This window comes from Leucopleurus acutus (genome assembly GCF_964270905.1).
Source record: "Leucopleurus acutus genome assembly, chromosome: 8".
Classification (NCBI taxonomy): Eukaryota; Metazoa; Chordata; class Mammalia; order Artiodactyla; family Delphinidae; genus Leucopleurus; species Leucopleurus acutus.
The window spans coordinates 15,327,994-15,352,705 of record NC_139151.1 but is presented as its reverse complement, the minus strand read 5'-3'; the positions used below and the strand labels follow the sequence as shown (position 1 = coordinate 15,352,705).

Here is a 24,712-nt window from a genome sequence, read left to right as displayed (position 1 = left end):
ACAGTATACTTACTCTAGTGCAGTAGCCAACGTGATCTTTATAACATATGACTCAGGTCATGTTATTCCCCTGCTGGAAGCCCTCTCCTTTGCTCTTGGTCCAAATGGGTGGTAAAACCCAGATGAGCTGGTACCTGCCCACTCTCTCGACACACCTGCTGCAGCCTCCCCCTGCCCACTCTGCTTCAAGCTAATTTCCATCTCAGGTCATTTGCCCTTGTTCCTCCCAGGCAGGTCTTATCCTGCATTCCCTCCTCATTTAATTCACGTGTCTCCTCAAATGGAGACTCTTTGAAGAAGTCTCTCCTCACCACCCTCCCCAAGTATCCGCCCCATCTCTACTTCATCCCTCTATCCCCAGCTTACTTCCTTCAGAGCACTTATCATTATCTGAAGTGACATGATCGATTTATGTGTTTATTTGCTCATAGTCTGTCTCTCCCAATAAAATATAAGATCTGTAAAGACAGGGACTTTATCTCTTTTGTTCACTCCTACATTCCCCAACTTCAGTTTGTATTTGTTGAAGGAATGAATGAGCAAGTAAATAAATGGACACAGACTTACAATATAAGGCCGTAAGTGCTGCCTTAGCCTAGACTGCCCCATCCAGAAGCAGAGCCTGATTCAAGGAATTGTGGGCAGGTGGTTTATTTAGAAGGCAATCAGAGGGAACAAGGGTGAGGGAACAGGAGAAGGAAAAGCCGCAACAAGAATATGTTATCAGGCTGGTCATGCTGGGAGCAGCTGGACCCTGATCCCACTGGAATGTTTCTTGGAGCATATAGAGGCCTCTTCCAACTGTCCCCTGAGCACTGACAGTAGAAGTCCTAATCCATCAGCTCCTGAACTTCACCGGCTGAGGCTTGCCCCAGAGATGTTGACTCATCTGTACTCTCGGGCTGCTGGTGAACAGGGCTGCATGGGCTCCCCCAGAACAGAAGGAGCCAGGGCAGAAAGCAAGTGATGTGCAGTGGGCACTGCAGAAGAGACTGGTTAGCACAAAGTCAGTCAGAGCCCACTCAGAACTGGCCAGAATCAGGGGTGGGGCCAAGAGGACATAAGCGATCATAAGAAGCATCAGCTGAACGTGCTGTGATGGAGATGTGCACAGCGGTCCATAGGAGGGGCATTTGGTCCAGCTAGAGTGTTCAATGCACATTTGTTGGACTAAACTGAAAGGAGTAAAATACACGATTTATTAGATTATGCTAAGTGAGGTTGGGAGACTTCCAAAACTTGAGATATTGTAAGATCTGAGCCCACGGTTCAAACCTGGGGCAAAGAAACCACACATCTAGTAGAACAAGCACTGTGTGGCATGATACAATGGAGTGAAGAAAGCAAAACTTCCTCACATGGAGGAAGTGCCCATCAGTCCACCCAGGCTGAAAGGACCAATCCATGGACAAGCTTCCAAGCCAAGGTGGCTGGTCTGGAGACGCCCCAAGGGCAAAAGGGAAGAGGCAACAGACCCAGGGAGTGGACAGAATGCTCAGGAGTGGAATGGAACTCAGGAGACCTGAGTTCTACCATCAGCCAGCTCAATCTTGTCATGCCTCAGTCTTCTCATCTGCCACATGGAGAGAGTAATCTTCAATCTGACTCCTCTCATGAATGCATTGGGCATACTGCTGTCATTGAACATACAACATTCCATGCTCATTTCACTGTGAGCTCTTGGAGAGCAGAGACTCCTCTTGATTTCTCTCTGTATCCTTCACACCCAACCAATGGCTAATATATAGCATAGGTGCTCAGTATATTTTTGGATGAATAAATGAATGCCTGAAGGAGTGGGTTTCCTCACAGAGAAAAGCATGTGAAAGATGGTGAAGTAGTATAATGTCCACATATGAGATGGCAATGTGGTAATGGTAGCCTGAGGCTGAACGTATACTTGGGAGACATTAGACCGATCTGAAATGAAAGCAGTCAGGATATAAATTTGATTTTATTTTCAGGCTCGTCATCTTCTCGGCTTCATCATATTATACCATGATTATTCCCTTCTCTGCTGTTTTCACCCTATAGCTCTTAGGTGTTGGAGGGGCTCAGGGCTACAGACTAAAGAGGAAGCCTAGAGCAAGGGGATGTGGTGAGGAGGCGAGGCAAGGGACCGTGAAAACATTGAACATGTAGCCATTCACCCCTTCAGCAAACATTCATTGAGCACCTGTCATGGGTGGGCCCTCTGGGAATACAGCCAGTGACAAGACACAATCCGTCTCTTCCTTGGCTCACCTCTGCAGTGGACACACACACACACACACACACACACACACTCAGAGGTGTCTCTGCCTCCCTCCCCCAGCACTGTGGAACTGAAGTCACCCACACTCTGAAATAGCCTTGCAGCTGGAAGGGGTCTCAGAATCCTTAAGTCCAGTGACAGCCTTATACAAACAAGGCACCTGGGACCCACCAGCTCCTGGGGCTAGACCTGAAGATGAGGCTTCTTACATTTTCCACCCCTCTGCCTCTCTACGGCTCCCTGCTTGTGTATGAGAAACCGCATCCTAGGCTTTGGGGATGGGGAGACTACCCCCATGTCTCTGCAGGAAAAATCCAAGAGACAGGGAGTCTACCAGGATCTCTAGCACTTCCCCACCTGTTGTTTTGTTGGCGTGTTGCTGCTCTGGGCAGACAGAACATTTTCACTTCTGGTCCCCAAGTGTGAGAATTCACCAGGCCACTGGCTTCCTGTTTTGTACCAGATCTGCTTAAATATCACTGTTTCTAGATGGTTTTTGATCACTAAGCACTTTAAAAAAGTAATGATAGACTGATCTACTCCCACTTTGAGGTTCTTAGAACCCTGGGCCAGAGAGAGGGACACCATAGACACTGGGCCCTCCATCCGTGGTCAGTGGCATGGAGCAAGGTCATTACAGCTGAAAAGGAAGCTACAGGAGAGCAGAGCTCCCCCCTCACCTGTCCAGCTACTTCATGGGTTTGGCCATTATCTCTCAAATAGAAAAAGTCACTGTGAGCACTTTCTCCAGATCTGCATCAGTTGATGATCAAAGGGTTGAACATGATTGAGGACGGAAAGAGAAAATCGAAAGTTTTGGTTTTCCGAGCACCTGGGATTGGACCAGGGATGAAGCAACACCCAAGATTCCCTGAAGAGACTGAAGAATCTTTCAACATAATTTCCTGAGGAGTTCCTGGCTATGGCCAGAGCCGTGCAAGGTACCATAAAGAACTCAGAAAAAGTATAAGATCTGAATTTTGCCGCAGAAAGTACCCATCAAATAGGAGAAAGCGAGGTTAATCTCAAGAGAGACTGGATTCCTGCACAGTGCCTAGCACAGTTCCTGGCCTATTAGAGAAACTGCATGAATGAATAAATACAAGGGAATGATCAAGAATTAAGTTATGGTAGCCAGAGAGTATTTGTAATTAAAACTCAGAAGACAAGAAGATCCACAGATGTTGAAGAAGTTTCTCTGGAGAAGTGAAAATTGAGATGACCTAAAGAATGCACAGAATTTGATGATTTGGAGGTGAAAGGGGATATAAAAAATAGAAGAAAGAATGAGGAATGGGTCAGTGGGAAGCTCAGGGCTGAGGACAAGGCCTGAAGAGGCCAGGCTTCTGAGAAGCCCTTCTCACCACACGAGGGGACCTGGAAAAGAGATTAGAGACCAGAGCGAGGGGGCCAGGGAGCTCAGGGAGCTGCTAGCTTGGGCAGAGGCTAAAAGTGAGGAAGAGTTATAAAGACAACACATTCTTGCCTGGCCTTAAGCAAATCATTTCACCAGACCCTGAGCCTCTGTTCCCTCACCTGTGAGGCTGGGAGGATGAAGTGACACACTGCATTTGAAGTCCCTGCTTTGCACAGATCTTTGTTCAGCAAATGTTAGCGTTTTACCTTCCTGCTCAAGAAGGGCTCGGTCGGGAATGGTCCAGTCTCGTGAGCTGGTCAGACTTAGCCAAGGTCAAAGAAAGATTGAGTAATATTTAGGATCCTAAACCATCAGGGTCTAAGGGAACTGCAGTCATCACCTTTCAGCTGCCACCTCCTGAGTTAGAGAGTTATAACTACACTTTGTATTATACTTGCCTCTTTTGTGTATTGAATGCCTACCAAGTGACAGGTGCTGTGCTAAACACAGAGAGTACAGAGATTAGAAGGTGAAACTCTTTTTCTCCTTCAAGTAAAAGAGAGGAACCTTGGAGAAGTAGTCTAGTCCTCGATTGCCAGATGCTGAAATTGAAGCCCAGGGTGGTGAAGTGACAGCCCATGGCCACACAGCATGGCAGGACAGGTCAAGACCAGACCCTGTTCTACAGTGTTCAACCCTCCTCCCACCAGCCCCGAGATCAGGCTGCATCTGTGAGGCCTCAGATTCTACTCAGGCTCCAATGCAGTCAGTGGCTGGCTGTGCAGCCTTAGGCAAAGCATACACCTGAGCCTCAGCCTCTCCATATGTAAAATGGGACCAGTAATCATCTCCACGTCACAAGGTTGCTACAAGGTTCAAGACACAGTAACATGCATGGAAATGCGTTGTACTCTGCAGACTGCGTACTGTATCAGCAGTTTCTGCTCTTCCTCATGTCACCTTGGCGTCTTTCTCTAGGACAAGGCAGCCTTCTGTGGCCAGAGAAACTGGGTGTTTCTCTCCACTCAGCAGGCATTTATTAAGCACCGCCTATGGACTCCACTTTTAGCAGTTACTAAAAACCTGTGGGACGTAACCCTGCCTGATCGGGTGACCTCAAGTCTAGAGTCCTGAGGGAAGCCACAGGCAAGATGAGACTTAAGCCAACCATGGAGACTAGATGTGGCTGGGGGTGGGAGTGGGGAGGAGAAGGCATTCTAGGCAAAGGCAGCCCTGGCAAAGACACCAAAGAGGAACCTGGTGGCAGTGAACATGGGAAGGGCCACGGAACTGCTGACTCGTGACCGCTTCCTGGCTCCTGGGGCCAGTGAGATGAAGAATAGTTAAGGGGAGAAGGAGGGCCTGGGTGGGGGCGGTCGGTGCTGGCACGGCCATGGGTCTGGGTGCCCAGTCAATGCCCAGACCAACCAGACTTGAAGCCAGATTTCTCAGCATCTTCTCCCTTATCGTTTCTGAATCAGCTGGAATCTGCCCCCAACGGAAACATGTAGAATCCAGGGTAGAGAAAGCCGTGCTAGCCAGTCAGACTACGGAAGTCAGGAAAACGAGGGGGAGGCAGAGAGGACAGGGATCGCGTCAGAGGACCCAAAAAGAGGAAGTGGCCCAGTCTCAGTTCTGCTCCCAACTGAGGAGCAGAATGGAGGAAATACCCTCCTTTCTCCCAGCCCTCGGCAGCTGTCTCTGTCTCCTAACCTGAAGCCACCAAACCGGGGGCCGAGACCACCTGGGCTCTGGGCCGCATCCTTTCTGTTTTTCCCAAGGCCGCTGAGTTCTGAGCACTTTCAGGGGCCTAGGACAGTCCTGCCAGGGCTGCAGACCCAGGATCCACACTGAGCAGGGCATAGCTGAGAGTTTATTGAGGCTGGACACCTCCTGGGTTAAGCAATGGGGCTCAGCCCTCAGAACTGAAATGCAAGGAAGAAGGACACCAAAGTCAGCCCTTCCCCGGCAATAGGTCTTCAAGGAAGGGAGGGATCTAAAGTCACTGGGGGGCTCTTCCCCAGCCCCACCTACTCAGGAATAGAGGAGTTAGGGCCCAGCTGAAGACCTCCAAATCCGGGGATCTGGTTTATTAAGCTGGAGCCTGGCTACATTGAGAGAATGGACCCCAGACCCCGGAGGGAAGTAAGGGGATAGCAGCTATAAGTCCCCTCTCCTTCCTTCCTTCCTTCCTTCCTTCCTTCCTTCCTCCCTCCCTCCCTCCTTCCCTTCCTTCCTTCCTTCCTTCCTTCCTTCCTTCCTTCCTTCCTTCCTTCCTTCCTTCCTCGGCAATCTGCTAGAACCCAAAGTAAGAAAGAAACCAGGCCTCAGGAAAGAGAGGATAGGAGGACAAATACCATGACTTCTCTCCTCCTCGCCTATCATGGTCCTGGGCTTCTGCATCTTGTCCACCTTGTTGCTGGGACATGGGCAGGGAGACCGGTGGCTGGTAGTTCTAACTGCAGTTTCAGCAGTGGCAGGGCCCCCTCAGGCCCTGCTCCATCCACAGCTGCCCCAGGAACTCAATCTCTCTGGATTGAACAACTCTGCATTAAGTACCTACTAAGCTGACATCCCAGTTCAGGCCCCACCTCGGGTCCAGTAGGGCACAGACCGGAGGAAGGAGTGATGACACACGAACAAACTGTTCTCCTGTCACAAAGCTACACTTGGTTCTTGATTTCCCGTGTGCATGATCTGTTTTTCTCAGGCTAACCTTGGTTCCTCTTCCCCACTCTCACCATTTCTGGTCCACTTTCCATATCACAAGGCAGGCGTTGCATGGGAAATGGAGAACATGGGAGATTGAGCTTGCCACACCATGCCCACCCCATCACAGGAAGCTAGAAACAAGAATGTGTTTCTAGACCGTTCTCAGCACTGCCCTCACAATTGTTTGGGAGGCACCAAGGCTGGTCAGAAGCAGGGAAAACAGGCCCCGGTGGTGGACATGTGTGTGGGAGGGCATGAGGGGTTGCGGGGAGGGGTTGGGGGACTTGCTGAAAGTGCCGGAACCAAGTTCGAGTCAAGGCCTAAGCTCAGCCTTCAGCCCTTAGGGGAACTTGGCTTCTGGTAGGAAGGTTGAAAGTGGAATCACCCTCCCTCCCACATGACTTTGCCTATGGAGGATGTGACAGGTTTTCTGGCCCTTGTGTCAGTCCTGCAGGGAAGTGACTGGGGATGCCCCAGGTAGCAGGCCCCACCCACAGCGGCCAGATGGGCACCTGGAACTCCGCCCGCAGGCTCAGAGGCCTCCCGGGAATCAGCCCTTTCTCGCTGGGACGCGGCCATCTCTGTTTCTGTGAGAAAGCCACCGTGACTCCACAGGCTCTGTCCCCAGAGGCCTGACTCTCCTGGGGGACTCTCATGCCACAGGCTGGTGGTGTCCCCAGAGAAAACTCCTCAATGTTCACAAGAGGGGGTCAGGCCAGGCCTTGAAGACCCAGGGGTGGAGGCAGGGGAGGCTGGGAGGGGCAGGTGCTGAGCCAGGAGCCTCCTCCTGCAGAAAGAAAAAAAGGGAAAGTGACAAAGAGATGAGTCTCGGGAAAGATTCCTCTAAACCATCACATCAGGGCAGAGGGAGGAACACACGGAAGAGGTGAGTGTGGGGTCCTGTGGGGAAGAGATGAGAGAGAAACTGAGGGTCTGTGAGGGACTGCTGGAGGGAGGAAATGTTTAGATGGGAGAAAGCAACTGTGCTGTGAAGAGGGATGGGCTTGAAGGCGGGCGAGGAAAGGTGTGACCAAAGGGTCAGCCAGCCAGGAAACAGGGATGGCTCCTGGGCTTAGAAAGTTCAGAAAGTTCAGAAGCTCTACAGCAATGCTTCTTGGAGAGGGTGGCCATCTGGAATCTTCATCTCAGAGCAAAGGGTTGAGATACAAAGCTCTATTCTAGAAATTTCCATCTGATCAGAAATAGAACTTCCCCAGGAAAGAAAGGCAGGACATGGGTCAAGTGGAAAAGGAGCGGCCCAGGGCTAGCAGGAGGTGGGGAGTGGGAGACAGCACGACCCCAGGCCTTCATTCCTGAGATCATCCCCTACAGCACTCACTCTCCAGGAGGCGGGGGATGAACCAAATCACCTCCGGGTTCCAAGCAGTCCTTGGTGCTGGGCTTGGGTGCCTGGACCATCTGAGGACCACACTGGGACATCAGACTCACTCAGCTCACCAACCTTCCACTCACCTCTCTGGGGCTCCAGAAAGCTGCTGCTACCCTCATCAGACCAACCTGTTGGAGAACTTCATGGAGCCGCCATCCGGCCACTGATGGTGAAGGGTGGACCCATCTCCGGATCCTTCATGTTCCTGAGAAAGGTGAGCCCATCAAGTTACTGGGGCTGAGAACAAGGCCTCTCCCTGGGACCAGAGCATGGGAAGAACTTCTGGCAGTGACTCACTGACTCACTGGCTTATCTTCCAGAATCAGAGCTACCCCATCTCTCAGGCCAGATGAGAAGCTGCCATGTGACAAAGAGCAGATGAGATGACTTATCACAAGAGGAGTTTCCAAACCCCACACCCTGAATGCCTGATTGTCTTCATTTGACAGCATCTTATGCCTGAGATTAAATTATTTGTAATCAGGCAGGCGTCCACCACAGACAGTGAAATGCTTGAAGACAGAAGCTATGCCCAGTTATCTTTGTACCCTTAGAAACTAACACCACAATACCTGCTACACTAGATCTTTACCGAATACACGATGGGTGAATGAATAAAGGAATGAATGGATGGTTGGATGGTGCCTGCCCAGGGGTGGATGCTAAGAGGAGCACTGTCATTTGGATCCTACATGGTCCTGTCCATGTTCAAGTTTTTGTTCATGGAACTTTCTAGATGGACCCTGGCTCCTTCCTTCTCTCTTGTTTGTTTAGGGGCATGGGGAGGACACAGGGAAGGCGAGCAGTGAATTTGAGTTCCATCTTTGGTTCTTTCTCAAGCATACCTAACCCCCCAGGCCCATCCCACCCAGATCTGCCCTGAATCTACTCACCGGATTTGGTACAAGTTGAAGACAAAATTAGACCCTAGAAAGACAATCAGAAAAGAGAGGGTTAGTACCTACGGGGAGAGCGGCCCATCACTCTTCTGGGAGCATCTAGTTCTCCCTCACCCCTGTCTGGAAGGTGTGGGGTGGCTAGGCAGGGCTGCAGGATGCCATGGGAGGTTCCCAGTCCCTCAGCGTCTGCTTCCTGCCCCAGACCCATGGGTACACCCCTTCTTCCCAGACAGAACCACCAGTCTTTGAGGATAGATCCTGCCACTGGGGATCCCTCCGTCAAGGGCACTGATTACTCTGGGAAGGAGGCTTGAATCCAGACTCTGTGACTTTAGCCTCATCCTCATCTATAAAAAAGAGAGACTAAAAATTTCATCTTCGCATGTAATTAAAAAAAAAATCATACTAGGCTTGTGCATTGGCACACAGTAGGTGCTCAACAGACATCCACGGAAGCTGTTGAACTTAACTGCAGATCTGGGAGATGCCCTCTGCCTCTTGGCACTCCAGCATGCCCTCCCAGTCCTCCTGGGTCCTATGGGAAGGGCAGATACGGATCAGAGTTGGGAGCAGCCCAGCAAATTCCAGGACACGCCCAGTGGGGCTGAAGCATCAGCAAGCTCAGGAGAGAGTCCCAAGAGAGGGCAGGGCAAGAGAGGCTCTAGGAGCCAGGGTAGGAGACAGCTGCAGCTTGGCCCGTCTAGCACATCACCCTCAGCCTTGTGGCCTGCACAGGCCTGGGAGGTGGACTCCTGTGAGCTCTGAAGGACAAGGAAGCTGACTGCTTGCTGGGGGAGAAGAGCCTCCACTCCCTCAATAAAGGCCCCACCCGCTCCCCCCACACACCTCAAGCGCTCAGCCACCCACCCAAGTCTTCAACCACTGCGGCCACCACAGGAAATATTTTTGCATGACTCCGTGCTGAAGAGTTTGCAGCCCCGCCTGGCCTGGCCAATTGCCACAGGAGAGGAGGGACTGGGCTGCGCTTGGGTGACAGGGTCCAGCGCTCACTCACCCTCCCAGCAGTACCCACGCTGGTACCACTTGGCCAGGCTGTAGCCCAGGATGGACACAAGCAGCAACGAGAGCCCCAGGCAGAGGAGCAGGCCCAAGGTGCTGATGGAGTCGTCACCTGCAGAGAGACACACATCCTTCACCCAGCTGCCCAGAGCCCTCTCGCGGCCCCGTATGCCAACTGACTGCATCACGTTCCAAATGTCCTCTCCTCCCTCCCCACTGCCATCAAAATGACTGTCCCCTAGGAATCTGGATCCTGGCCAGCTAGTTCAGCTAAGTCACGCTAAGATGTGAATGTCTGATACCTGATTTTTTAGAGTCAGCTTGTTTCTCCAAAGTAACAGTCCTCTGACAGTAGAGATAATTTGGAGCTGGGAAGCCTTCCTGAAGCTGTAGGCTTTCTACGTGTTGAAAAAGGCACTGCTGTTTGGGGAGAAGCCCAGGACGTCTCTCCTCTGCATGAAGCAGGAAGGGCAGCCTGGAGGGCCCCCGAGAGCAGAGACACACAGATCCTTGATCCTCTCCCCACAAAGCCCTCGTATGTGGTAGCAGGGTGTTAACCCCTGGGCTCTGTTTGCTGCTTATACTTATCACTTCTTCCCTGTTTGTGGTATGAGCTCTTGGTTAGATTTATATTTTATCTGTAAAGGCAAACCAAGAAAAAGAGCAAAAGAGAGGGAGGGAGAGAGAGAGAGAGACTGGAAACGTGCTGAAGCAGAAGTAGAGCAGGAAACCAGGTTTGTAGGGAGAAGCTGACCATGGGGGCACACGGAGACAACCCACCCCTGCTGGGGCAGGGAAGGAAGAGGCAGGGCAGCCCCACTCCTGCTGGATGAGGGGCCAGGAGTGTGAAAGAATCATCTGATTCCCCATCTCCATGGCTTGGTGTCTTGAGGCTCCAGAGGTGTCACCAAGAGGCCAGAGGTGCAAGGTTATGCACAGCCTTTGGTACCGCAGGCTTGCACGCGAAGCCCATGCCCATCGTTTGCAAAATGTGGGACCCGAGCAAACCCCTGTCCCTCGCAAGACTTCAATTTGCTCTTATGAAAAATAAGCATAATAATGAATACACATGGAGTTGTGGTGATTAGTGGAGATGCCATATATAGAGCACTTGGGAGAGGACCTGGCACACAGGAAGTGTTCAGTAGATGTTAATTACATCATTACTGTTGTTGTCATAATTATCATCAAGTAGTGAATTGTATTCTTAAATATTTCACAATTTCCCCCACCCGAGCCTTTCCCTCTCCCATGCCCCTGATCCTTCTTCCCATTAAAGCAGCCACATTATTCTCTGAGAGAGTATGACAGCCAAATGCAGGGAGAAAGGGTCTCTCCTCCTACTTTTAGATTCCAAAAGCCCAGACCCTTAGAGAAATGGCAAGGATTCCCAACATAGACAAGAGATGAACAGAACCAAGATTACTCTTCTCACTATACTAGGGGAAAATTTCCAGCCTGGGGGAGGGGAAGGGAGAAAGTGAGGTAAGAGAGATGGGAAAAAAGCACTGGAAAACATTGAAAAGATGTCAATGGGCCACAGAGAAAAAGTCCTTACTCCCCGATGGAAGTGGAGCCCCGGGGAGGCAACAGAATTCCCAGGTAGAGTTGTGGGATCCGAGAGCTGGACTGAGCCCCAGAGAGACAGCAGGAGCCCAGTAAGGGAGACCTTCAAGATGGTGGAGGAGTAAGACGTGGAGATCACCTTCCTCCCCATAAATACACCAGAAATACATCTACACGTGGAACAACTCCTACAGAACACCTACTGAACGCTGGCAGAAGACCTCAGACCTCCCAAAAGGCAAGAAACTCCCCACGTACCTGGGTAGGGCAAAAGAAAAAAGGAAAAACAAAGACAAAAGAATAGGGACGGGACCTGCACCAGTGGGAGGGAGCTGTGAAGGAGGAAAGGTTTCCACACACTAGGAAGCCCCTTCACTGGTAGAGAAGTGGTGGGGGGGCGGGCTTCAGAGCCACGGAGGAGAGCGCAGCAACAGGGGTGCGGAGGGCAAAGCGGAGAGATTCCCACACAGAGGATCAGTGCTGACCAGCACTCACCAGCCCGAGAGGCTTGTCTGCTCACCCGCCGGGGCGGGCGGGGCTGGGAGCTGAGGCTTGGGCGAGGTCATACCCCAGAGAGAGGACTGGGGGTGGCTGAGTGAACACAGCCTGAAGGGGGCTAGTGCGCCACAGTTAGCCGGGAGGGAGTCCGGGAAAAAGTCTGCACCTGCCTAAGAGGCAAGAGACCATTGTTTCGGGATGCACGAGGAGAGGGGATTCAGAGCACCGCCTAAACGACCTCTAGAGACGGGCATGAGACGCTAAGGCTGCTGCTGCAGCCACCAAGAAGCCTGTGTGCGAGCACAGGTCACTCTCCACACCTCTCTTCCGGGGAGCCTGTGCAGCCCGCCACTGCCAGGGTCCCGGGATCCAGGGACAACTTCCCCGGGAGAACACACGGCGCGCCTCAGGCTGGTGCAACGTCATGCAGGCCTCTGCCGCCGGCTCGCCCTGCACTCCGTACCCCTCCCTTCCCCCGGCCTGAGTGAGCCAGAGCCCCCAGTCCGCTGCTCCTTTAACCCCGTCCTGTCTGGGCGGGAACAGACGCCCTCCAGCGACCTACATGCAGAGGTGGGTCCAAATCCAAAGCTGAACCCCGGGAGCTGTGCAAACAAAGAAGAAAAAGGGAAATCTCTCCCTGCAGCCTCAGGAGCAGCGGATTAAATCTCCACAATCAACTTGAGGTACCTGCATCTGTGGAGTACCTGAATAGACAACGAATCATCCCAAAATTGAGGCGGTGGACTTTGGGAGCAGCTGTAGACTTGGGGTTTGCCTTCTGCGTCTAATCTGTTTCTGGTTTTATGTTCATCTTAGTTTAGTGTGTAGAGTTTATTATTATTGGTGGATTTGTTTATTGATTTGGTTGCTCTCTTCCTTTTTTTTCTTTGCGGTACGCGGGCCTCTCACTGTTGTGGCCTCTCCCGTTGTGGAGCACAGGCTCCGGACGCGCAGGCTCAGCAGCCATGGCTCACGGGCCCAGCCGCTCCGCGGCATGTGGGATCTTCCAAGACCGGGGCACGAACCCGCGTCCCCTGCATCGGCAGGCGGACTCTCAACCACTGCACCACCAGGGAAGCCCGCTCTCTTCCTTTTTATATATATATATATATATATATATATATATATATATATATATATATATATATATATATATAAATTTTTTTTCGTTTTTCTCTTTTTGTGAATGTGTGTGTGTATGCTTCTTTGTGTGATTTCATATGCATAGCTTTGCTTTTACCATTTGTCCAAGGGTTCTGTCTGTCCTTTTTGTTTTTAGTATAGTATTTAGCGCATGTTGTCATTGGTGGATTTGTTTATTGGTTTGGTTGCTCTCTTCTTTCTTTCTTTTTATATAACTTTTTAATTTTAATAACTTTTTTACTTTAATAACTTTTAAAAATTTTATTATTATTTTCTTTCTTTCTTTTTTTTCCTCCCTTTTCATTTGAGCTGCGTGGCTGACAGGGTCTTGGTGCTCCGGCCGGGTGTCAGGCCTGTGCCTCTGAGGTGGGAGAGCCGAGTTCAGGACATTGGTGCACCAGAGACCTCCCGGCTCCACGTAATATCAAACGGCGAAAGCTCTCCCAGAGATCTCCATCTCAATGCTAAGACCCAGCCCCACTCAACAACCAACAAGCTACAATGCTGGACACCCTATGCCAAACAACTAGCAAGACAGGAACACAACCCCACCCATTAGCAGAGAGGCTGCCTAAAATCATAATAAGGTCACAGACACCCCAAAACACACCACTGGATGCAGTCCTGCCCAACAGAAAGAAAAGATCCAGCCTCATCCACCAGAACACAAGCACCAGTCCCCCCCGCACCAGGAAGCCTACACAACCCACTGAACCGACCTTAGCCACTGGGGTCAGACACCAAAAACAACAGCAACTACAAACCTGCAGCCCTACCCCAAACACAGTAAGTTAAGCAAAATGAGAAGACAGACAAACACACAGCAGTTGAAGGAGCAAGGTAAGCACCCACCAGACCAAACAAATGAAGAGGAAATAGACAGTGTACCTGAAAAAGAATTCAGAGTAATGATAGTAAAATGATCCAAAATCTTGGAAATAGAATGGAGAAAATGCAAGAAATGTTTAACAAGGACCTAGAAGAACTAAAGGGCAAACAAACAATGCTGAACAAAACAATACAGGAAATTATAAATTCTCTAGAAGGAATCATAGCAGAATAACTGAGGCAGAAGAACGGATAAGTGACCTGGAAGATAAAATAGTGGAAATAACTACCACAGAGCAGAATAAAGAAAAAAGAATGAAAAGAATTGAGGACAGTCTCAGAGAGCTCTGGGACAACATTAAACGCACCAACATTCAAATTATAGGGGTCCCAGAAGAAAAAGAGAAAAAGAAAGGGACTGAGAAAATATTTGAAGAGATTGTAGTTGAAAAGCAAATATTTTCTCCATTCTGAGGCTTGTCTTTTCATCTTGTTTATGGTTTCCTTTGCTGTGCAAAAGCTTTTAAGTTTCATTAGGTCCCATTTGTTTATTTTTGTTCTTATTTCATTACTCTAGGAGGTGGATCAAAAAAGATCTTGCTATGATTTATGTCAACTAAAAATAGAATTACCATATGATCCGGCAATCCCACTACTGGGCATATACCCAGAGAAAACCATAATTCAAAAAGACACATGCACCCCAATGTTCACTGCAGCACTATTTACAATAGCCATGTCATGGAAGCAACCTAAGTGTCCATCGACAGATGAATGGATAAAGAAGATGTGGCACACATATACAACAGAGTATTACTCAGCCAAAAAAGGAAAAAACTGAGTTATTGGTAGTGAGGTGGATGGACCTAGAGTCTGTCATACAGAGTGAAATAAGTCAGAAAGAGAAAAACAAATACCGTATGCTAACACATATATATGGAATCTAAAAAAAAAAAAAATTGTTCTGAAGAGCCTAGGGGCAGGACAAGAATAAAGACGCAGGTGTAGAGAATGGAATTGAGGACACGGGGAGTAGGAAGGGTAAGCTGGGACGAAGTGAGAGAGTGGCATGGACATATATACACTACCAAATGTAAAATAGATCGCTAGTGGGAAGCAGCCGCATAGCACAGGGAGATCAGCTCGGTGCTTTGTGACCACCTAGAGGGGTAGGATAGGGAGGGTGGGAGGGAGGCGCAAGAGGGAGGGGATATGGGGATATATGTATACATATAGCTGATTCATTTTGTTATACAGCAGAAACTAACACAATATTTCAAAGCAATTATACTCCAATAAAGATGTTAAAAATAAAATAAAGGAAGTTTACAGGAAGAGAAAGATTTAGGAAGCAAACTGAAGAACACATAATATTTTTATGGAGATAATATATTCAATAGAAATAGAAAGTAATAGAATAGATATCATTAAAAACTAAATTACTAACAGAGAAAAAACTTGAGGAAAGCACAGAGGATGGGAAGAAAAATACAAAGAGATTAAAGAAATTAGAGGAAAAACTAATACTTATGGAAGACCAAGATAATCCTACTAAGGAAAATTGGCAATCCTGAGGTAGAGAACCCAATAAATTAAATAGAAAATGTTTTCAAATATATAATAAAAGAGAATTTCCCTGAATGGGGAGTGGGGTGGGGTGGGGAATGGCATCTGCCAATTAAGTGTATACCAGGTTCTAGGAAATACTGATTCAGAATACTGAAGATCAATGTACATTCTAATTAAAGTGTTGTTCCAGTTATTAAGCTATTGTTTCTCAACTTCAAGCCCACCCTCTATATCCAGTTTTGTGATGCTACAGCTGGGACTCTGCAGACCCCATTTCTCCTTTGCCAGACAGGGGGAGGTTCTGCCAATAGAGGTTGACACCGGGAGACTGAAAGACTGGAGGATAAAGAAGGGTCTTGCTCAGTTCTGTCTACTTCCCGTTGTCTTCTTGTGGATTTCCTACTACTGTCAGCATCACCTATTGCTTCTTTTTCACCCCAGCAGTTTCTTCTACAGTTGGGTCTAGTTTTCAGTTTTTCCAAAGTCATAAAACCAGTCTCATTACTCCCTACCCTCCGCTCCAGAAGCATGAGCATCAGACAGTCAAAGCCCCGTCCCCCAAAGGTCTGAGGTTCTCCTCAAATCTCCATGTTTTAATAGTTCCAGGTTCTTTACTTTGTTCTCCCAGTCCTACGGGTAGTAGCTCTTCTTGCAATTGCTACCTCCATGATACCTTAGTATTCTCTATCTGCCTTATCACTTAGCTAGGTAGCAATTCTCTATAATAAATTCTCTCTGTTAAAATACCTGGTAAGGTTTCTGTTTCCTTTACTGGACCCTGACTTTCCAGGCAGAAATATAAAAACCTTTTAGGGGAAGGGCAGGGTGATGAAACATAATTTAGGCTGACCTCAGCTTTCTTCACAGAAAATTAATGCCAGGAGACAATAGATCATTGTCTACAAAGTTCTAAGGGGAAAAGAAAAAAGTGAAACCCCAGAAATATTTTATCCAAGCCAAGGTATTGATCAAATATAAAGACAATAGGCAGACATTCTCAAATATAAAAGAACTTAAGGAACAGAATCACTGTTTTTTGTCCCAACTGCAGTTGGTGGGGAGAATGGCACCAGGATGGCCCTGAGCAAGATGAAGAGGGTGTCTGTGGTGGAGAGCTGTTTAATGCAAGGTGTCTGATTCCACATGCGGTGAGGAAGATGTCCATGAGGAGGGGATGCCTGGTATGAGGAGTCAGGTAAAAGAGGAAAGAGGAAGGTAGTCAAACATGGGGTGTCAGGTACCAAGCAGGGTGATAAGGGTATCAGTGCTGGAGAGGGGAGCAGCAGAGATAGGAATTGATTATAACAGAGGATTCATCCAAAAAGTAAAAATATTAAGAAAAATAGAAGCCAGATTTCTCACTGTTGGGAAAAGGAATTACAAATACAAAAATGGAGCAACCTAGACTAAGCCTTGCGGTATTAGATTGGATTGGAGTTATTAATGTGAATTCAAGTTTTCTACATATATAAATAGGTACAGAAATAAATGTTGATGTGTACATATGTAGCTCTATCTTCTAAGAGGACTTGAGAGCAATTATGACTCAATATCAATGAACACATCTACCACCAAAATCTTGGCTTCTAAATGCCATTTTTCACTGTAAGAAACCAGGGCTCTTTGGATAAAGGGCTGATTTCGGACTGACGGGGAAAATACAAGATGAACTTGAAAACCTTCTTGTGTCTCCCATCTCCAAAAAAGAAAGCCCTAAAGAATACTGGGGACATGTCAAAAAGACATATAAGCCAGCTTCTATTGGCCAAATCATGATAGTTGAAGCATCAGAATAAATCATTACATAACAACACATTGAATAAAACAGAAACCATAAATCCATACAAATATTAATTAACTAATTAAAAGTTTATAAAAATAGAGTTGCCACATGATCCAGCAATCCCACTTCTGAACAGTTATCCAGACAAAACTATAATTCAAAAAGATACATGCACCCCTATGTTCATAGCAGCACTATTTACAACAACCAAGACATGAAAACAACCTAAATGTCCATCAACAAATGAATGGATAAAGATGTGTTACATATAAACAATGGAATACTACTCAGCCATAAAAAAGAATGAAATAATGCCATTTGCAGCAACATGGATGGACCTAGAGATTATCATACTAAGTGAAGGAAGTCAGAAAGAGGAATACAAATACCATATGATGTCACTTATATGTGGAATCTAAAATATGACACAAATGAACTTATCTATGAAGTAGAAACAGACTCACAGACATAGATAACAGACTTGTGGTTGCCAGGGGGGAAGGGGGTGGGGGAGGGATGGATTGGGAGTTTGGGATTAGCAGATGCAAACTACTATATATAAAATAGACAAAAAACAAGGTTCTACTGTATAGCACAGGGAACTATGTTCAATATCCTGTGATAAAGCATAATGGAAAAGAATATGAAAAAGAATGTACATATATATATATGTATGTGTGTATAACTGAATCACTTTGCTGTACAGCAGAAATTAACACAACATTGAAAATCAACTATACTTTGATCAAATAAATTTTTTAAAAAGTTTAGTGCCTAATGGCATATTTACATGGTTTCAAAGTCCCTCCCCGCAAAATACCTTTTAATAATAAAGAGAAGGCTTCCCTGGTGGCGCAGTGGTTGAGAGTCCGCCTGCCGATGCAGGGGTCCGGGAAGATCCCACATGTCACGGAGCGGCTGGGCTCGTGAGCCATGGCCGCTGAGCCTGCGCGTCCGGAGCCTGTGCTCCGCAACGGGAGAGGCCACAACAGTGAGAGGCCCGCGTACCGCCAAAAATAATAATAATAATAATAATAATAAAGAGAAAGAAGAGTAACTTTACAGAGGGGAAGCCTGGCAAACACCACAATAATCAAGTGATCAAAGTGAACGTCATCAATATGACACAAACACAAACGGTGTGCCTTCTGCTACGACGCAATATGAAGCACACAACGTCACTTCTGTGACATTATTGCCAAAGACGTAGAACCCAAGCCTCAGAGTGCGGAGTCATCATACAAACCCGAATTGAGGGCATTTTACGCAATAGCTGGCCTGCAATCTTCCACTGTAAAAGTCATAAAAATCAAGAGAAGATTGAGGAAATGTTCCAGACGGAAGCAGACTAGAAAGACCTGAGAACTAAATGCAACCTGTGATTCTGAATTGGATTCTTTTTCTATAAAAGCCATTATGCGGGCAATTGACAAAACGTGAAGAATCTAAGGATTAGATGGAAATAATGTATTGATTTAATTTTCTGATTTTGATCATTGTATCATGGTTATGTAGGGAAATGTCTTTATAGGGAACAGACTCTAGAGTATTCAGGTGTGATAGGGCATTAGGTCAATAACTTACTCTCAAATTATTCAGGGAGAAAAAGGTTTGGTTTACTTTTTAAAAAATATATTTCTAACTTTTCTGTAAACTTTTAATCATTTCAAAATATAATTTGATAATATTTTACATGTGGCTGGTCTCTATTTACTGATTTACAAAATCTCAAGACATTTTGTAAACGAAAAAGCAAAGTTTAAATGGATACAGTATAGGGCTTCCCTTGTGGCGCAGTGGTTGAGAGTCCGCCTGCCGATGCAGGGGACATGGGTTCGTGCCCCGGTCCGGGAGGATCCCACATGCCGCGGAGCGGCTGGGCCCGTGAGCCATGGACGCTCACGGTAATTGGTAGGTTATGAAGGTTACTTCATAACCTCACCCCGTGGGATATGTTTTAAAATCTACTCTCCTGTTTGGTTCTAAGACCTTTGACAAGCATTTTCCAATGATTTTGGAGGTAATAAGTTTGAATAGGATTTAGACTTGATAAGCTCCTGTGTGTTTTCTTCCATATTCCTTTACGTGCTGCCTTATTAACACAGTCAAGGGGCTTCTCCTATTGTTGTTATTGTCACTGTTGTTTTGACTTCCTGATAATGTCCTTGTAAAATCAAGGAAGTCTGGAGCAAGACTCACATTTATTCACACATGGAATGGTTAAGACAGACTTTAGTTTTCAGTGATCTCTTGATAACAGATGAAGAGAGAAGCCTCCTTCTCTCAAGGCACTTAAATATGAAAGTTTCAAAAGGCACCTCAGAGGAAAGTTTACATGAAGTTTCAGAAGACTGTCTGACAGCAAGAAATCCCTTGCAGAATTCTAGAATCGCTTGGCAATACAGAACGGAAATTAAGAGTTTGGGTGCTGGTGCCAAACACACATGAGTTTGAATCTCAGCTTTACCATTTACTTACAATGTGTCCTTGAGCAAGGGACTTAATCCCTCTAAAACTCAGTTTATTTATCTGTGAAATAAAAATAAAATTATCTACTGTCTATTATAGATTTTTTTGGAAATAATATGTGTCTACCACAAAGAGAGCACTTAATAAGTATTAACCATAGTAATTGTTGCTGTTGCTGTTGGTTACTTTAAAAAAAATAACTGCTTTCTCAATCTCACAGTTCTAATTATGGATTAAAACAGACTCATGGTCCACAATGTCAAGCGTAAAAGTAAAAGGGAAATGGCTGTTTTCTATATGCACCATGATATTCATCACAAGAATCTTAAGAAGGAGGAGCCAGCCACCTTATCACAACATTAGCCCAAGGATGGAGCTGTTAGTGAAAATTCCCTTGGAATATGTGTCCATCGAGCTGCCCATTACTCTGTAAGTGGTTCTAAGGGTTCAATTGCTGTTTAGCAAATGAAGAAACATCTATTCAAGAACATCTACAAAAATTTGGTAAGAAAAGTAAGAATGTGTGGTATTTGAACCAAGACCATGGCCTCCCTCCTTTCACTCAGCTCATCAAGGCAGAAACTCCACTCCAGGCTTCTGCTTCCAAGAACACAGGTCTCCCTCTCCCCACAGTAACCAGCTAGAGGGCTTTTTTCCCAGGAAGAACAGGACTTCAGCATTTCTCATCCTGTCCCCAGCTACTGTTGCTAAGGCTAAGTTCCAGGTGAGTACAGTTGAGAATTGGGGTCTCTCTCTTCCATCCACTCCCCTCTCATGAGATGGAGGCTCTACCCTGGGTAGGGCACGCTGAGAATATTGGGGCCCCGACTGCCCTCATGAGGCAGTGGTTTCACAACGGAGAGGCAAGCCAAGAGGATCTCAGGCTACTGTCTGCACCTACTGGTTGCTCAGCTCCTAGAGCACTGTCACTCAAAGAGAGATTTGTCATTGTTCCCACCCCCACCTCCAGAGATCCAGAGATTTTTCCTAGGGGGAAAGCAGTCCATAAAACAAATAGCTCACCATGTCTTCCCAAAGGAACTGACTTTCTTTGCAAAAGAGCATGGAAAAGTTCAAACCTAATGTTTGCTCTCAAGACCGTGGAGCCTGTGGAGAAAAGCAAATAGAGGGATATTCGTGGATTTAATGAAGCTATAGCCCAGACTATACACTGGATAGTTTATAAGACAGAATCAGGGAATGAAACAGCTGAGAGGAACCCACTGGGGTCAGAACAAATCTCAAACACATACTTCAAAAACTATTCCTTCAAAGGAGTCACAATTTGATCAGATTCACTTATAGAGCAATTTGCACCCCAGAGCACTGTTGAAAACATTAGAGCAACCAGCAAGCAATTAGTGAAATTTAACAGCTGGGTATAGTCAAGATAAGCAAGAAAGAGAGTCCTACAAACACCACTGCCATCCAAGGGGCTGTGGGCATACTCAAAGCTATTACATCTCCCTGAGGAGCAGCATCAGAGGCCGAATACTGGTGGAGTGAAACAGACTCTACTAAAACAATCCAGCAAATCACAAAAAAATAAACAAGAAATAACAACAAATCTGGAAGGGGAAGGACTAGGAATTGCCAAAATATATCATCTAAAATGTCAAGTTTTCAACAAAAATAAATATAAGAGGCAAGAAAAGAAATAGGAAAATGTAAACCATATACCAGGAAAAAAAAAAAAGCAGGCAAAATGAACTGCCTGGGAGAGCAGCTAGATTATAGATTTAACAGAAAAAGACTTCAAAATAGTCATTATAAGCATGCTATAATGAAGTAAAGAAAGGTATGATAACAGGGTCACATCAAATAGAGAACATCAATAAAGCAATAGAAATTATTTTAAAAAACAAATTGAAATTTGGGAGTTTAAAAATACAGTAAGTGAGATTCAAAAATTCTTTAGAAGGGCTCAAAAGTAGATTTGAACTGGCAGAAGAAAGAATTAAAGAACTTGAATCACTAGACCAATAGAGATTATACAAGCCAAAAAAACAGAGAGGAAAAAAAAATGAAGAGAAGTGAATTAGGCCCAGAGAATTGTGAGACACTATAAAGTGCACCAACATATGTGTAATCAGAATATCAGAATGAGAGGAGAGAGAGAATAGACCAGAGAAAATATTCCAAAATATAGTGGCAGAAAACTTCCCAAATTTATGAAAAAGTAATCTACACATCCAAGAAGCTTAATGAACTCCAGATAAGATCACAAAGAGATCCACAAACACACATCATAGTAAAACATGCCAGGGGTGGGGGAAGAAAAAAAGACAAGGAAAAAGTCTTGAGAGCATCAAGAGAAAAACAGCTCATTGCTTACAAGGAATCCCAATAAGATTAGCAGCTAGCTTCTTAGCACAAACAATGTAGGCCAGAAGCAGTGGAATAACATATTCAAATTGCTCAAATTTTTACAAAAAAACTGTCAATCAAGAATCTTATATTCAGCAAAGCTATCTTTCAAAAATGAAGGTGCAATAAAGACTTTCCCAGGAAAAAAAAAAAAAAAAGCTAAGAGAATTTGTTGCTAGCAGTCCCACCTTTAAAGAAATACTAAAGTATATTCTTCAGGCTGAAAGCAAAGCAAATAATCCCACATTATCACTTGAGTACACACACACATACACACACACACACAAAGGTAATTGTGTACCACTAAAGGTAATTATGTAATTATTTTTTAAAGTATAAGTATTTCTTTCCTTCCTTCTTATAACTGATTAAAAAGAAATTGTATAAATAATATGTAGATAATGTAATGTTGGGCCTACAACATATACAAATGTAAATAACACCATAAAGGAAGTGGGTAGGAACAAAGCTCTTTTGGGCTAAGGAAATAACTGCAGTTAGTAAAGTAATAAGTATAACAGTGTTTTGTTGGGTTTGTAACATTAAGAGATATACAGAACAACAATATACAAAAGCAGGTAATAGAGCTATATAGAAGTAATATTTCTATACATCACTGGAACTAAGCTAGTATATAAATCTGAAGCTAATTCTGATAAGTTAAGCTATATATGGTAAACCCTAGAGCAACCACTAAGAAGAAAAAAAAAGGTAAAAAAATATTAAAGGAATTAAAATGCTACATTAGAAAATATCTACTTAATGCAAAAGAAATCAGTAAAAGAGGACTAGGGGAACAAAAAATGACATGGGTCATATAGAAAACAGAAAGTAAAATGTCAGATATAAATCCACCATAGCAATAATGGCCTTAAATGTAAATGGATTAAACAATCAAATAAAAAAGCAAAGATTATCAGACTGGATTAAAAAGAACAACATGGCCCAACTATATGCTGTCTACGGGAGAGGCAATTTAGTTATACCTTCTGTAAAATAGTTGTAGCTAAAGTAGTGATCAGAGGGAAATTTATAGTCGTAAATGCATGCTTTAAGAAAGAAGAAATATCTCAAATCAATAGCCAAACCTTCCACCATAAGACACTGGTAAAGGGAAGACAAACTAAACCTAGAGCAAGCAGAAGAAAGGAAATAGTAAAGATTAGAGTGGACATTAATGAACAACAAATAGAAAAACAAAAGAGAACATAAAGGAAAACAGAAGTTGGTTCTTTGAAAAGATCAACAAAATGGACAAACCTTTAGCTAGATTGATCAAGAAAAAAAAAAGAAAGAAAACACTCAAATAACTAGAATCAGAGATGAATGAGGGGACATTACTACCAATCTTTCAAAAATTAAAAAAGATTATAAAGGAACACTTGAACAACTGTACACCAACAAATTGTATAACTTAGATAAAGTGGACAAATTCCTAGAAAGACACAAACTTCTAAAACTGACTCAAGAAGAAATAGACTATCTGAGTAAGTGTAACAAGTAAAGAGATTTAATTAGTAATCAAAAATCTACCCGCAAAGAAAAGCCCAAGCCCAGACAGCTTGACTACTGAATTCTACCAAACATTTAAAAAAGAATACCAATTCTCCATAAATTCTCCCAAAAAATAAAAGAGAAGGGAATACTTCCCAACTCATTTTATCAGGCCGGTATTACCCTAATACCAAAAGCAGACAAAGACATCACAAGAAAATTATAAGCAAATGTCTCTTATGAAAACAAACACAAAAATCCTCTACAAAATACTAGCAAACTTACTCCAGCAACATATTAAAAAAATTACACTCGATGTCCATATGGGATTCATCCCAGAAATCCAAAGTTGTTTCAACATCTGAAAATCAATTAATATAAAACATCATATCAAAAGAATAAAAATCACATGATCATCTCCATAGATGCAGAAAAGGCGCTTGACAAAATGCAACACCCCTTCATGATAAAAACACTGAACAAACTAGGAATAAAAGGGAACTTCCTCAAACTTGATAAAAGGCCTTTATGAGAAACCCACAGCTAATATCAGACTTAATGATAAAAAGACTGATTTCCTCCTAAGATCAGCAACAGAAAAGATGTCCATTCTTGCCACTTCTATTCAACATTGTACTGGAGGTTCTAGCCCAGGAAGTTAAGGCAATAAAAAGAAATAAATGGCATCCACATTGGAAGGGAAGAAATGAAACTATTCTATTCACAGATTATATCTGATACATTAAAAAAAACCTAAGAAATCCACTGGTTTATTAGAACTAATAAACAAGTTCAGCAAGATTGCAGGATAGAAACTCAATATACAAGACTGTTGTCTTTTCATACACTTGAAATGAACAATCCAAAATGAAATTAAGAAAATATTAGTTTACAATAGCATCAAAAAGAATAAAATGCTTAGAAATTAATTTAACAAAATAAGTGTAAAACTTATACTCTGAATATTACAAGTCACTGTTGGAAAAACATAAAGAAGATCTAATTAGATGGGAAAACACTCCTTGTTTATGGATCAGAAGACTTAACATTGTTAAAATGGCAGTATTCCCCAAATTGATCTTCAGGTTCAACGCATCCCAGTCGGAATCCCAGAGACCTCCTTATAGATATTGACAAGCTGATTCTAAAATTCACATAGAATTGCCAGGGACTTCGAGTACTTAAAAACAGTCTTGAAAAATAAGAGAAAAGTAGGAGGACTCACATCTTCCAATTTTAAAACTTACTACAAACCAACGGTAATCAAGACAGTGTGGTCCTACACAAGGATAAACACATAGATCAGTGGAACAGAATTGAGAATCCAGGAATAAACCCATCCATCTATAATCAGTTGAATTTT

At 44.8% G+C, this 24,712-nt stretch overlaps 1 protein-coding gene across 1 annotated transcript in view; it reads right to left on the bottom strand.

Moving 5' to 3' along the window:
- Nucleotides 1-7,831: 7,831 nt before the first annotated feature.
- Nucleotides 7,832-24,712, bottom strand: part of SMIM35 (small integral membrane protein 35) — a gene marked incomplete at both ends in the record, with an annotated part of 54,360 nt that continues 37,479 nt past the window's right edge. The window contains 4 exon segments of the mRNA XM_082844092.1: nt 7,832-7,872; nt 7,875-7,918; nt 8,607-8,640; nt 9,628-9,744. Coding sequence (XP_082700218.1) covers nt 7,832-7,872; nt 7,875-7,918; nt 8,607-8,640; nt 9,628-9,744 — 236 coding nt within the window.